The sequence below is a fragment of the Chelonia mydas genome, chromosome 5 (assembly GCF_015237465.2).
Source record: "Chelonia mydas isolate rCheMyd1 chromosome 5, rCheMyd1.pri.v2, whole genome shotgun sequence".
NCBI classification, from domain to species: domain Eukaryota; kingdom Metazoa; phylum Chordata; order Testudines; family Cheloniidae; genus Chelonia; species Chelonia mydas.
This window is the reverse complement of record NC_051245.2, coordinates 132,977,243-132,991,033: the sequence shown is the minus strand read 5'-3', so window position 1 is coordinate 132,991,033 and position 13,791 is coordinate 132,977,243. Positions and strand designations below refer to the sequence as shown.

General features: G+C 52.7%; 1 protein-coding gene across 4 annotated transcripts in view; it reads right to left on the bottom strand.

The window, feature by feature from the left end:
* The window catches only part of LOC102945483 (class I histocompatibility antigen, F10 alpha chain-like), a 108,207-nt gene extending 99,539 nt beyond the window's left edge, over positions 1 to 8,668 (bottom strand). For 3 of the 4 annotated variants that reach the window (XR_006291003.1, XR_006291004.1, XM_043547037.1), the window contains exon 1: positions 8,512 to 8,667. Coding sequence is in view for 2 of the 4 variants with exons in the window: in XM_043547037.1 (XP_043402972.1) it covers positions 8,512 to 8,575 (64 nt within the window). In the remaining 2 variants the exon portion in view is untranslated. Of the gene's footprint in view, positions 1 to 8,511 lie in introns of all 4 variants that reach the window. The other variant, XM_037902415.2, reaches the window with a different exon arrangement.
* Between the last annotated feature and the right edge of the window lie 5,123 nt (positions 8,669 to 13,791).

Sequence of the window (13,791 nt, the reverse complement as noted above, 5' to 3'; positions counted from 1 at the left end):
GCAACTCCAATTGTGTTTTGGTCTTCCTGATTACACCCCTGAATGCTTGAGCTTTTTTTTTTTTATACTCCTCCCTAGTCATCTGTCCAAGTTTCCACTTCTTGTAAGCTTCCTTTTTGAGTTTAAGCTCACTGAATTTCACTGTTAAGCCAAGCTGGTCATCTGCCGTATTTGCTATTCTTTCTGCACATCGGGATGGTTTGTTCCTGCACCCTCAATGAGGCTTCTTTAAAATACAGCCAGCTTTCCTGGACTCCTTTCCGCCTCATCTTAGCCTCCCAGGGGATCCTGCCTATCAGTTCCCTGAGGGAGTCAAAGTCTGCTTTTCTGAAGTCCAGGGTCCGTATTCTGCTGCTCTCCTTTCTTCCTTTTGTGAGGGTCCTGAACTCGACCATCTCATGGTCACTGCTGCCCAGGTTGCCACCCACTTTTACTTCCCCTGCCAATTCTTCCCTGTTTGTAAGCAGCAGGTAAGAGGAGCACAGCCCCTAGATGGGAGGTGGGCAAACTATGGCCCTCGGGCCAAATCTGGCCTGCGGGACCCTCCTGCCCGGCCCCTGAGCTCCTGGCCCGAGAGACTAGCCCCTGGCCCTCCCCTGCTGTTCCCCCTGCCCCGCAGCCGCAGCTCACTGTGCCGCTGGTCAATGCTCTGGGCAGTGGGGCTGTGAGCTCCGGGGCAGTGCAGCTGCAGAGCCCGGCTGGACCTGGGGCTCTGTGCTGTGCGGTGCGTGGCTGGCTCCAGCCGGGAGTTCAGCTGTAGCTCTGCCAGCCACCGGTGCTCCAGGCAGTGCGGCAAGGGGGCAGGGAGGGTGGGCGTTGGATAGAGGGCAGGGGAGTTCGGGGCCGTGGCTGGGGTAGGGGCGGTTAGAGGGCGGGGAAGAGGGGAGTTGAATGGAGGCAGAGGTCCTGGGGGGGCAGCCAGGAAGGAGCGGGGGGTTGGACAGGGCGGCGGGGGCCAGTCAGGGGCAGGGGTTCTGGGGTCAGTCAGGGAACAGGGAGAAGGGGTGACTGAATGGGGCAGGGGTCCTGGGGTGGCCATCAGGGAACAGGGGGTTTGGATGGGGCAGGGGTCCCGGGGGGCAGGGGCCGGCCCACACCTGGCTGTTTGGGGAGGCATAGCCTCCCTTAACCAGCCCTCCATAGAATTTCCGAAACCCGATGCGGCCCTCAGGCCAAAAAGTTTGCCCACCCCCGCCCTAGATGGTTCCTCCATCCTCAACATACAGGATTCTGAAGACTATCCACCTTCAAGGTCACCATCATTTTCTATAGTTTCAGAGTTATCTGCCAATGACAGTGTTTCAGTCACATCATGTATGTCACAGAGCCATAGTGTATCACCTGTAGCAAAAAGAAAAAAAGATCTCCATCATCCAGAAACCACCATACATAAATTTGTGAGAAGAACCAGCAGATTACAAAAAGAGGTAATTGATGAAAACATTACCCAGTTTGTTTATGCAACAAACTCTCCTCTCCGCATGATTGAGAACCCACACTTCATTAACATGGTTCAGTCATTAAGACCAGGATACAGTCCACCCAACAGAGCAGATGTCGCAGGTAAATCAGCTTCTGTACCAAATGACTAGAGGATAGCTAACGGGACGCCAACTTTCAAGAAGGGCTCCAGAGGTGATCCTGGCAATTACAGGCCAGTACACCTTACTTCAGAACAGGGCAAACTGGTTGAAACTACAGTAAAGAGCAAAATTGTAAAACGCACAGATGAACATAATTTGTTGGGAAAGAGTCAACATGGTTTTTGTAAAGGGAAATCATGCCTCACCAATCTACTATAATTCTTTGAGGGGGTCAACAAGCATGTGGACAAGGGGGATCCAGTGGATATAGTGTACTTGGATTTTCAGAAAGTCTTTGACAAGGTCCCTCAGCAAAGGTTCTTAAGCAAAGTAAGCAGTCATGGGTTAAGAGGGAAGGTCCTCTCACCGACCAGTAACTGCTTAAAAGATAGGAAACAAGGGGCAGGAATAAATGGTCAGTTTTCAGAATGGAGAGAGGTAAATAGTGGTGTCCCCCAGGGGCCTGTACTGGGACGAGTTCTTTTCAACATATTCATCAATGATCTGGGAAACGGGGTAAACGCTGAGGTGGCAAAATTTGCAAATGATACAAAACTACTCAAGAAAGTTAAGTCCCAGGCAGACTGCGAAGAACTATAAAAGGATCTCTCAAAACTGGGTGACTGGGCAACAAAATGGCAGATGAAGATCAATGTTGGGAATTGCAAAGTAATGCACATTGGAAAACATAATCCCAACTATACATATCAAACGACAGGGTCTAAATTAGCTGTTACCACACAAGAAAGAGATCTTGGAGTCATTGTGGATAGTTCTCTGAAAACATCCACTCAATGTGCAGCGACAGTCAAAAAAGCGAACAGAAGGTTGGGAATCTTTAAGAAACGGATAGATAATAAGACAGAAAATATCATATTGCCTCTCCATAAATTTTTACTCCTGTTGGAATTCTGCAATTTTACTACGGCTCCAAATGCAACAACTGCAGAATTCCAACAGGAGTAATAAATCCATGGTAAATCTTGTATACTGCGTGCAGATGTGGCCGCCCCATCTCAAAAAAGACATATCGGAATTGGAAAAGGGCAACAAAAAAGGGCAACAAAAACAATTAGGGGTATGGAATGGCTTCTGTATGAGGAGAGATTAATGAGACTGGAACTTTTCAGCTTGGAAAAGAGACAGCTAAGGGGGGATATAATAAAGGTCGATAAAATCATGACTGATGTGGAGAAAGTAAATAAGGAAGTGTTATTTACTCCTTCTTATAACATAGGAACTAGCAGTCACCAAATGAAATTAATAGGCAGCAGGTTTAAAACAAACAAAAGAAAGCATTTCTTCAAACAACACAGTGTCAACCTGTGGAACTCCTTCCCAGAGGATGTCGTGAAGGCCAAGGGTTTAAACAGCGTTTAACAGGGTTCAGAAGAGAACTAGATTAATTCAGGGAGGATAGGTCCATCGATGGCTATTAGCCAGGATGGGCAGGAATGGTGTCCCTATGGGCAACAGGGGATGGATGACTTGATGATTACATGCTCCGTTCATTCCCTCTGGGGCACCTGGCATTGGCCACTGTCGGAAGACAGGATACTGAGCTAAACGGACCTTTGGTCTGACCCAGTATGGCTGTTCTTATGTTCTTACGTGTGACACCACCAGTCATGTGGATCCGTGACAATAAAACATGACAGTCCTCCTCCCCTCTCCTTCCCTTCCTTCAATTCCTACCTCCCTCTCCCTTGCAGATGTGGACATTTTTCCATCTGCTCTCCTCCTAACCCCTCCACTCACCCCACAGACCCCATCCCATCTCCTGATCTCCCTCACACCCGCTCTCCTCCCTCCCTTACTCTTCTCTTTAACCTCTCACTCTCCTCTGGCTCTTTCCCCCTCACAATATGAACACACTTCAGCACCTTCCATCGTAAAGACCCTCGACTCGGTTTGCCTCTCTAGCTACAGCCCCACCTCCCTTTCATCTCTCAACTCATTGAATGTGCCTCAGCAATCGCTGTCTGGAGTTCCTGTCCTCCATTCCCTCCAAGACCCTCCCCACCCCGGCTTCCACCCCTGGCACTCCAGGGAAATCGCTCCTGCCAAAGTCTCTAATGACTCTTCCTAACTAAGACTCAAAATCAGTGCTCCATCCTCACCCTCTTTGGCTTGCCAGCCGCCTCTGACACCATTTACCAGGCGCTTCTTGATACCTTGTCCCCCTTGGCTTCTTTATCTCTGTCCCCTCCTGGGTCTCCTCTGACCTCTCTAATCACTCCTTCACCATGTCCGTCAGAGGATCTTCCTTATCCCCCTCCAGCTTTCTGTGGGGTTTTGTCATGGTCCCCTTCTCTTCTCCCTCTACACCTTATCTCTGGGCAAAGTCATCTGCAAACACAAATTCAACTACCATCTCCATGCTGATGACTCACAGATCTACCGATCCACTTCCGAACTGTCTCTTTCAGCACAAACTAAAATCTTGGCCTGTCTCTCTGACATCTCCTTGTGGCTTTCTCGTCATCAGCTCAAGCTCAATGTGGTTAAAACAGAGTTCCCAATCTTCCTCCCAAGACCTCCCTTCTACCTCCTTTGTCAGTCACTGTGGACAACGTCACCATCCTGCCTGCCACTCAGGACCGTAACCTGGGTGTCATCTTTGACTTGGAGCTCTCTCTAGGTCCTCACATCCAGGTTATGCCTAAATCTTGCTGACTCTTTCTGCAGAGCATCTCTAAGACACTGCCTTTCCTGTCCACCCCCACAGCTAAACCTCTCGCCCAGGCTCTCAGCATCTCGTGTCTCAACTGCTACAACATCCTTTTCTCTGGCCTTGACAAACGCAGACTTAGCCCACTCAGATCCCTTCAGAAGAAGCTGAAAAGATCGTTTCCTAGCTCCTTGATCTGACCATGTCACTTCCCTCTTTGCCTCTCTCCACTGGCTCCTCCTTCTCATCAAATAGAAGCTGCCTATTTTCAGCTGTGAGGCTCTTCGTAGCCTATCCCCAACCGACCTGTCATCTCTCATTTGCTACCGAAATGTCAACTCTAAACACCACATGATCCCAGCCTCCATCACCCACTTGTTAAATTTTCACACAAGCCCCTTTGTGCCATGTCCCTTGCTACCCCCTCATGCCTCGGAGGAGCTCCTGGTAAATGTCTGCAAAACTACCTCATTATCCTCCACACCCTCCTCAACACGCTCCTCTGGCAGGATGCTTAAAAACCTGGATAACCATGAGACCACTGGTGCTCTGAAACCACAGCCTGTCACTCTGGCCAGTGCGGTCTCCTTCTAATCCCCCATCTGCCTGATACGCCGATGGGACCATATTTTGTTTTGTATCTGTACAGCGCCTGGCACGGTGGGGTCCAGGACTTGTGTGCCTGGGTGCCGCCATAAAACAATAATAAATAACAGAGGATGAGGATAGCAGGGAGCTTTACTTTTTAAATTGGCTTGCTTTTCCCACTAGAAAGGCCCGTCTTGTTGGGCCTGTTTTTCGTGAAAGACTTGACAGTGAGCTGGAGAACTTGAGGGGCGGGCGTGTACCCCGAGAACATGAGAGGGGAAGGAATTATTATTTCATGTCGTGGCAGCACAGTCCAGCTTTAACTATGTGGGGGCTGGGGCTGTGCAGACAGAGCAAGGGACAGTCCCTGCCCCGAACACATTACACTCATCGTAATGGTCAGTTCTGGTTGGACACATTCCTGGAGGTTTCATCACAGGACACGATCTTTAATTCCAGATTAACCTTTAATTCCTGGAGACACCAGGACAATCCTGGAGGGTTGGCAACCCTACACTGAGGCCAGCTCCACACCGTTTTTCTTCGGCTTTAAACTATTACTTTTTTTGCTTGTTTCTTTTGACCAAAATAGTTAAATAGCAAAATAGTTTTAGTTTATCAAACTGATTAAATAAAACCCCTAGTGTGAGTGCAGGTCTATCGGTACAGCCGTGCTTTACACCAGCATAGCTTATTGCTGTAAATGTAGGGGAACACTCTGTGGCAGTATAACCAGGGCTTAAATTCAGCAGGAGAGGAACTCCAGTAAATATTTTCAAACCTTGACTCCAGCTTCATAGAACCATAGACGATCAGCGTTGGAAGGGAGCTCAGGAGGTATCTAGTCCAACCCCCTGCTCAAAGCCCCAACTAAATCATCCCAGCCAGGGCTTTGTCAAGTCTGACCTTAAAAACCTCAAAGAAAGGAAAAACAAGGAGGACTATTTGTGGCACCTTAGAGACTAACAAAGCCCCACGTGGACACTGTTGGTTAAGTTGGGCCTTGTCCACATGGAGAGTTGCACCAGTGTAACTAAACACAACGGATTCAGCTAAACCGGCACAAAGCCCCACGTGGACACTTGTATTCTGATGGAACAGAAGCTTTTTTTCAGTTCAGGTTAAGTTGCTGGGAATCAGTTTAAGCTAAACTAAAAAAGGCCACAGTGAAACCAAAATAAGAGGGCCCACAAAGGGGTTTGCACTGATTTATCTGCACCAGTTTAATTAAACCAGAGCAAGTCTGAAGTGTAGAAAAGGCCCTACTTAACCAAACACCTGTCGAGCAGAAGAAAGAAAAGCTGTCCTTGGTAAAGATTCTACACCCAGTGGCCCTTCATTTGAGGGCTGAGAATTCCCACCCCAGGTCTCTGCTGCTCCAAGCAGACCTCCAGCAAAACAGGGAAGATGATACTTACAAGAAAACAAGGAGGGGAAAAAACCCTTTCCGGCCTTTGCTATCCCTTAGGCAGCAACAGAAATGGACCCCCTATTTCCCCCTTCTCAGGTCACCTCTAATGTAATGGGCACAGAGGATTTTTCTTTCAGCGAAGGCCCAGCCAGGCACCCATGGGAGTTGGTGCTGGATGTAACGCATTAAAAAAGACAAACCAGCCAGTGAGAATGTGAGCTTGGCCCAGACTCTCTCTGATCCTCATCAACGTCCTCCTCTGCCCACACACACACACCCAGCCCTGCAGGCCCCAGGCCAAAGCTCTGCACCACTGGAGTGACACCAGTTCTGGGTGTGACCTCCTGACACGACGGCCTCCTGCCTCATTGCTGCAGGGATAACCTGACACATACACCCCCACTTCTCTGCTTTCGTTCCTGGTCCCTAACATGACTCGACCCCATAGGGCCAGGCTGCATGGGGGCCTAACCCTGTTTACGTTAAACCAGGCCTGTTACTGAGGTGACACGAGGGCACCAATGCACCTTAAACCACTTCGAACATACCCCAACTCCACCCCACAGCCTCACGCAGCTCAATACGGGCTGCTGAGCTCCCCAGGGTCTGAGCGGCTGCCTCATGGAGAACAAGGAAGATTCAAATCCATGCCTGGAAAAGCACGATGTGCCTTCCCCTCTCCTCACCCCACCCCACCCTCAATGGGATCCGGAAGCTCTTTATCCGGCAGCTACAGGACATCCTAACGGCACAAACGCAGCACCTGTTCTGTTCTCTGCAACGGGAGCTCACGCCCAAACTAAGACCTGATTAATGCACATTTCCAGGGGCTCCAAAGTTGTGTTCCCCCCCCCCTCCACCCCCGCGTGGCACCAACACGCAGCCAGAGACAGAAAGGGGGTTAACATCTCTTCCCTAGGATGACACCTCTAAAGATGAGCATCCACGACAGATATGACCCATTGCCATGGGCAGGCGTGGCGGGTATAACAGGCCAGTGGAGGCTCCGCCTTCCCCTGCCGCCATACGCCCAGTTGCAGGATTGTGGAGGGAAGTTTTTGCTTTATTATCCCCCACGCAATGCCGGGGGGCTGAGGAGGCTGGATGTGCTCTTCAGCTTCCTGGGTTCATCAGTGACCTCCCCGGACTCCCGGAAGCCGAGTAGCAAACCCAGCCTCCTCGGCTGCCCGGGAACCTGCGTGGGGCACAGCAAATGCTTCTGCCGGAGGAGAGCGAGGGGCTTCAGGGGTTGGGGTCTGGGGAGGGGAGTTGCTGATTGGCTGGCCCGGGGCAGCTCCAGGCAGGTGGGGTGGGGGACAGGGCAGAGACTCAGGGCGTGGGCTGGCCCCGGACTCCTCCGGCCGAGGGGGACTCATGGCCCCGGCCGCTGGGGGAGGGGCACAAGCAGAAGGGGCAGGCCTGGGGGCTCGCCTCCCCTGAAGAGGGGGCCCCACACCCACCCGCCAGCCGCCCAGGCCCATGGCTGACTGGGGGTGCGAGGAGACGGGGGCGGACACAGCTCAGCCCCACGTAGCCGAGGACAAGCCAGGCTCAGGAGTCCAGGCCCTGGGGGTCAAACTGAAGCTCCTTCTGGGAGCCATGAACAGCCCGAGAGTCCCGTCACTGAACCCTGGGCCATGGGGGTCAATTTACCCCCCTCTGTCAGCCCGGCTCTGCCCACAGGGCTCGGTCTGAGAGCCCCGCCCGGCCCGGAGACGCGGCAGGGACCCAGCCTGGGCAGCGCCTGGCCCCGGGGACGCCCCGCAGCCTGGGAGCCTCACGGGACCGGGAGGGGCTTGTCCGCGGGTGCAGCACCCAAGGGTGCCGGTCCGAGCGGTGCTGCACTCCCGGCTGGGGGCGGTCGGCGTGAGATGCCGGGGTCACCTCTCGGGCCGGGGCGCTCAGCCCCCCACGGCACATTGTCCCCGCAGCCCCCGGCAGCGCCGGGCACAAGGGGGCCAGGATCCCCTCCCCCTGGTCACTATAGCAACGTCACTGATCCCTGTCAGCGACCGCTCAGTGCCGGGGGGGGGCGCGGGGGGGTCTCCTGACACCTCTGAACGCAGAGCCCAGAACTGCCCCCCCCCGGCCCGGCCCGGTTGCCCCCCCCCCGACACCCAGCTCCCCCCCCCCACACCGCCGGCCCGGCCGCCCCCCCGACATCCAGCTCCCCCCGCCCCGCACCCCCCCCCCGGCCCGACTGCCCCCTGACCCCCAGCTCCCCCCCCCCCGGCCCGGGGTCTCCCCCCGACACTCACGGGAGCGGCCCCCCGGCAGGGCGGCGGCCCCCAGCAGCAGCAGCAGGCGCAGCGCCAGGGCCATGCCCGGACCCCCCGAGCTGCGCGGCCGGACGCGGCGCCGGGACCCGGGAGCTCCCCGGGGCGCTGAGCCAGCTCCTGGCCGTAAGAGCCTCCAGTCTGCAGGGATTGGCTGAGAGGGGAACATTCCACCAATAGCAATGCGGAGACCTGCAGTCGTCATCGGTCGCTGGGCAGAACGCGTCGCCTCGGCCTGTCCAGGCCCGGCCCCGCCCCCTTCCGAGTCCCGCCCCCTCCCGGGGGAACCGCCCCGCGGCAGGGATTGGCTGGGGGGAGGGAACATCCCGCCAATAGCGACGCACAGGCCCTCCTGCGTCACCGGTCGCTGGGCAGAACGCGGCGGGGCAGGATAGTCTGGGGCGGGGAGTTTGGCGCTGGGGGGACGCGGCCGCGGGGCTGCGGGGACCGGGGCAGCGATTCGCTCCGCCCGGCCCGGCCCCGCCTCCCCGGAGCCCGCTGGTCCCCGCCAGGGCTGGAGCCGGGGGCCGCTGCCCCTGCTGGGGGCGGTCGGCGTGAGGGGGGGCACAGCTCGGGCCGGGCGCTCCCAGCCCCCCCCCCATTGTCCCCGCCGCCCCCGGCCCGTCAGCGCCTCCCGTCCGACCCCCGCAGCCCCCGGCCGGAGACCGCCCCGCGGCGCCTTGGCGGGGCCGGTCCGTGTCTGCCGGGCCCGGGCCTTGAACCCCTGTGTGGAGGGAGTGAATGAACCCGCCGCCGCGCTCCCTGCGCGGGCAGTGACCGCAGGAACCCCGGCCCCGCCACAGCGTCCCTGCCCCGTCCGCGGCCGGGGAGAGAGGCACAAAGAGAGGCCGCACATCTAGGGAGAGAACCCAGGAGTCCTGGCTCCAGCCCCCCATCTACCCACTAGACCCCACGTCTCTCCCGGTGCAAGGGAGAGAACCCAGGAGTCCTGGCTCCAGCCCCCGATCTACCCACTAGACCCCACTTCTCTCCCGGAGCAAGGGAGAGAACCCAGGAGTCCTGGCTCCAGCCCCCGATCTACCCACTAGACCCCACGTCTCTCCCGGAGCAAGGGAGAGAACCCAGGAGTCCTGGCTCCAGCCCCCGATCTACCCACTAGACCCCACGTCTCTCCCGGAGCAAGGGAGAGAACCCAGGACTCCTGGCTCCAGCCCCCTGCTCTACCCGACTAGACCCCACGTCTCTCCCGGAGCAAGGGAGAGAACCCAGGAGTCCTGGCTCCACCCCCTGATCTACGCACAGGCAGACGATGACCTAACCCCTTTATGTTCTCTGCTTTTGCAAGTCACTCGGCTCTTTACATCATTTCTGGGAACTATTTTTGGTTCGTCTCCTCCGCTTGCGGGGAGAGGAGGTACCAAGGCTCTGGGGCCTGTGAAGTTTGCCCCTTGCTGCAGTACCGTCACTGTGGGCCTTAGACAGGTTTCAGAGTAGCAGCCCTGTTAGTCTGTATACACAAAAAGAAAAGGAGGACTTGTGGCACCTTAGAGACTAACAAATTTATTAGAGCATAAGCTTTCGTGAGCTACAGCTCACTTCATCGGATCCACTGCATTCATCCAATGAAGTGAGCTGTAGCTCACGAAAGCTTATGCTCTAATAAATTTGTTAGTCTCTAAGGTGCCACAAGTCCTCCTTTTCTTTTTGTGGGCATTAGTATCACTGAGGTTTGGACACTGCCCTGGGCCGGTCTCTCCTGGTCTGGGGAGCCAGGCTAATGGGAAACTTCCCCATCTGGGATGCTGTCAAGGCTGATTCCCCACTCAGGCACTTTGAGTGCAGAAGGTGGGGATCCACAAGGTCTCTAAAAATTAATACTGGCCACTCCAGGCTTGTATTAAACTCCCATGGTTACAGATCCTCCTGGCCTTCGGTTGGTAAATGCTGCCACCACCCAAGTGCAGAACCCCTTTGAGAGCCCAGGAAGGTGCACTTGGGAATTCCTTCCTGTGGGGTACCCCCAAGCTCTTTCCTCCCCGCCTCCGGGGAAGAGCTGAGAAAAGGAAAAGAAAAAGAAATCTGCTGTTGGCACCAACTAACTGAAAAACATGTGCACAGACCTCTTAAGACACAGAAATCCAAGCATGTTCTTTAAAAAGGTAAATTTTATTAAGAAAGAAAGAATGAAAGAAAGAAAGAAAGAACATGTGGCAAATCAGGCAGTTGCTAGATATTAAAAGAGCAGCTGCAAGGATTCAGCACCAAGAATGGCGTTCTTGGGGTCCAGCTTAAAGGTTACAAAATCACCTGTGTTTAGCACAGAGGAATCCACAAGCCCAAAATAAAGAGATAAACCTGATCACGTCTAAACTAAACGTTTCCTGTTCTACTTGCATATCTGTGGTTCCAAATGGCTGATTTCTAGGTATGATGCTGATGATTTTTCATACCTGGTCCAAGCTTTACAGCGTACCCTGCTGCTCTCTGTATCTCTCCAGCTGAGAGAACAACAACAACACAGACAAAAAGAACAGGAGGACTTGTGGCACCTTAGAGACGAACACATTTATTTGAGCATAAGCTTTCATGGGCTACAGCCCTCTTCATCGGATGCATGAAGTGGAAAACACAGTAGGACGATTTTATATACACAGAGAACATGAAACAATGGGTGGTACCATACACACTATAATGAGAGTGATCAGTTAAGGTGAGCTATTACCAGCAGGAGAGAAGAGGAAAACAAAAACAAAAAAAACCCTTTTGTAGTGATAATCAAGGTGGACCATTTCCAGCAGTTGACAAGAACGTGTGAGGAACAGTGTGTGTGTGTGTGTGTGGGCAGGGGGAAATAAACAAGGGGAAATAGTTTTACTTTGTATAATGACACATCCACTCTGTCAAGGTTCCTTCCCCACTCTGAACTCTAGGGTACAGATGTGGGGACCTGCATGAAAACCTCCTAAGCTTACTTTTACCAGCCTAGGTTAAAACTTCCCCAAGATACAAACTATTTTACCTTTCGCACTTGGACTTTATTGCTGCCACCACCAAACGTCTAGCAGGTATATAACTGGGAAAGAGCCCGTTTGGAAACGTCTTTCCCCCCAGAATCCTCCCAAACCTTACACCCCCTTTCCTGGGGAAGCTTTGTTAAAAATCCTCACCAATTTGCATAGGTGAACACAGACCCAAACCCTTGGATCTTAAGAACAATGAAAAAGCATTCAGATTCTTAAAAGAAGAATTTTAATAGAAGAAAAAGTAAAAGAATCACCTCTGTAAAATCAGGTTGGTAAATACCTTACAGGGTAATTAGATTCAAAACACAGAGAATCCCTCTAGGCAAAAACTTAAGTTACAAAAAGACACAAAAACAGGAATCTATGTTCCATTCAGCACAGCTTATTTTATCAGCCATTTAAAGAAATCAGAATCTAACACATATCTAGCTAGATTACTTACTAAATTCTAAGACTCCATTCCCGTTCTGTCGCTGGCAAAAGCATCACACAGAGAGAGAGAGCCTTTGTTTCTCCCCACTCCAGCTTTGGAAAGTATCTTGTCTCCTCATTGGTCACTTTGGTCATTTTTGCCAGCGAGGTTATCCTAGCTTCTTAACCCCTTACAGGTGAAAGGGTTTTTCCTCTGTCCAGGAGGGATTTTAAAGGGGTTTACCCTTCCCTTTATATTTATGACACGTCCCCCAAATCACAGATAGGGTGAAATGCTGGCTGGGATTTCTTCCTGGAGCTCTAGGAGAAAACAGAGTTAATAAGACATATGCACCTCTAAATATACTACCAAGTATATAAAGACTAACAATATTTTCCACATCTCAAGGACGATTTTAACCAGTTGATTCTGGGAAACTTTCACGGGAGAGTGCATCAGCCACTTGGTTAGAAATTCCTGAGATGTGTTGGATGTCGAAATCAAAATCTTGGAGCACTAAACTCCACCAACTAAGTTTTTTGTTATTTCCCGTGGCGGTATGAAGCCACTGTAGCGCAGCATGGTCGGTTTGCAGGTGGAAACGCCATCCCCAAACGTATGGGCGTAGCTTTTCGAGAGCGTAGACAATGGCGTAACATTCTTTTTCGCTGACTGACCAGTTGCTTTCCCTCTCAGACAGCTTCTTGCTGAGAAACACTACAGGGTGCAATTCTTGATCCGGTCCTTCCTGCATTAAAACTGCTCCCACACCAAGCTCGGACACATCTGTGCTTACTAGGAATGGATTGTCAAAGTCTGGGGCCTTTAGCACAGGGTCAGACATGAGTGTCGCTTTAAGCTGGTTAAAGGCCTTCTGACACTCTTCGGTCCACTGAACGGCATTTGGTTGTTTCTTTTTGGTTAGGTCTGTCAGTGGGGGGCGATTTGGCTGTATTGCGGTACAAATCGCCTGTAATATCTGGCCAAGACTAAGAATGATTGGACCTATTTCTTTGACTTTGGGACAGGCCACTTTTGGATAGCATCCACTTTGGCCTGTAGGGGGTTGATAGTTCCTTGACCCACCTGGTGTCCAAGGTAAGTCACTCTGTTGATGCCTATCTGACACTTCTTAGCCTTAATAGTTAGTCCTGCCTCCCTTATGCGCTCGAAGACTTTTTGTAGATGCTCCAGGTGTTCTGCCCAGGAATCCGAAAATATGGCCACATCGTCAAGATAGGCGACTGCATATTTTCCTAATCCTGCTAGGAGACCATCTACAAGTCTTTGGAAGGTGGCGGGTGCATTCCGCAGCCCAAAAGGGAGTACATTAGATTCATACAGCCCGACATGTGTGGTGAAGGCTGACCTTTCCTTGGCGGATTCATCTAGCGGTACCTGCCAGTACCCCTTGGTTAAGTCCAAGGTAGAGATGAACTGGGCCCGTCCCAGTTTCTCTAATAGTTCATCTGTGCGTGGCATTGGATAGTTGTCTGGGCGAGTTACAGCATTTACTTAGGGTAGTTCACGCAAAAACGTAGCTCCCCATCTGGTTTGGGAACTAGAACCACTGGAGATGTCCATGCACTGCCAGAGAGGTGGACTACACCCATCTGTAGCATGTCCTGGATCTCCCGTTCTATAGCAGTTTTAGCTTGAGGAGACACCCGGTAAGGTTGGACTTTAATTGGGTGAGCATTACCTGTGTCAATGGAGTGGTATGCTCGTTCAGTCAGTCCTGGGGTGGCTGAGAACGTCAGTGCATAGCTAGTGCACAGCTCCTGGATCTGCTGTCGCTGCATACGCCCCAGGGTCATGGAGAGGTTCATCTTTGCTATGAGATAATTAACAGCTCCCAGGCGCTTC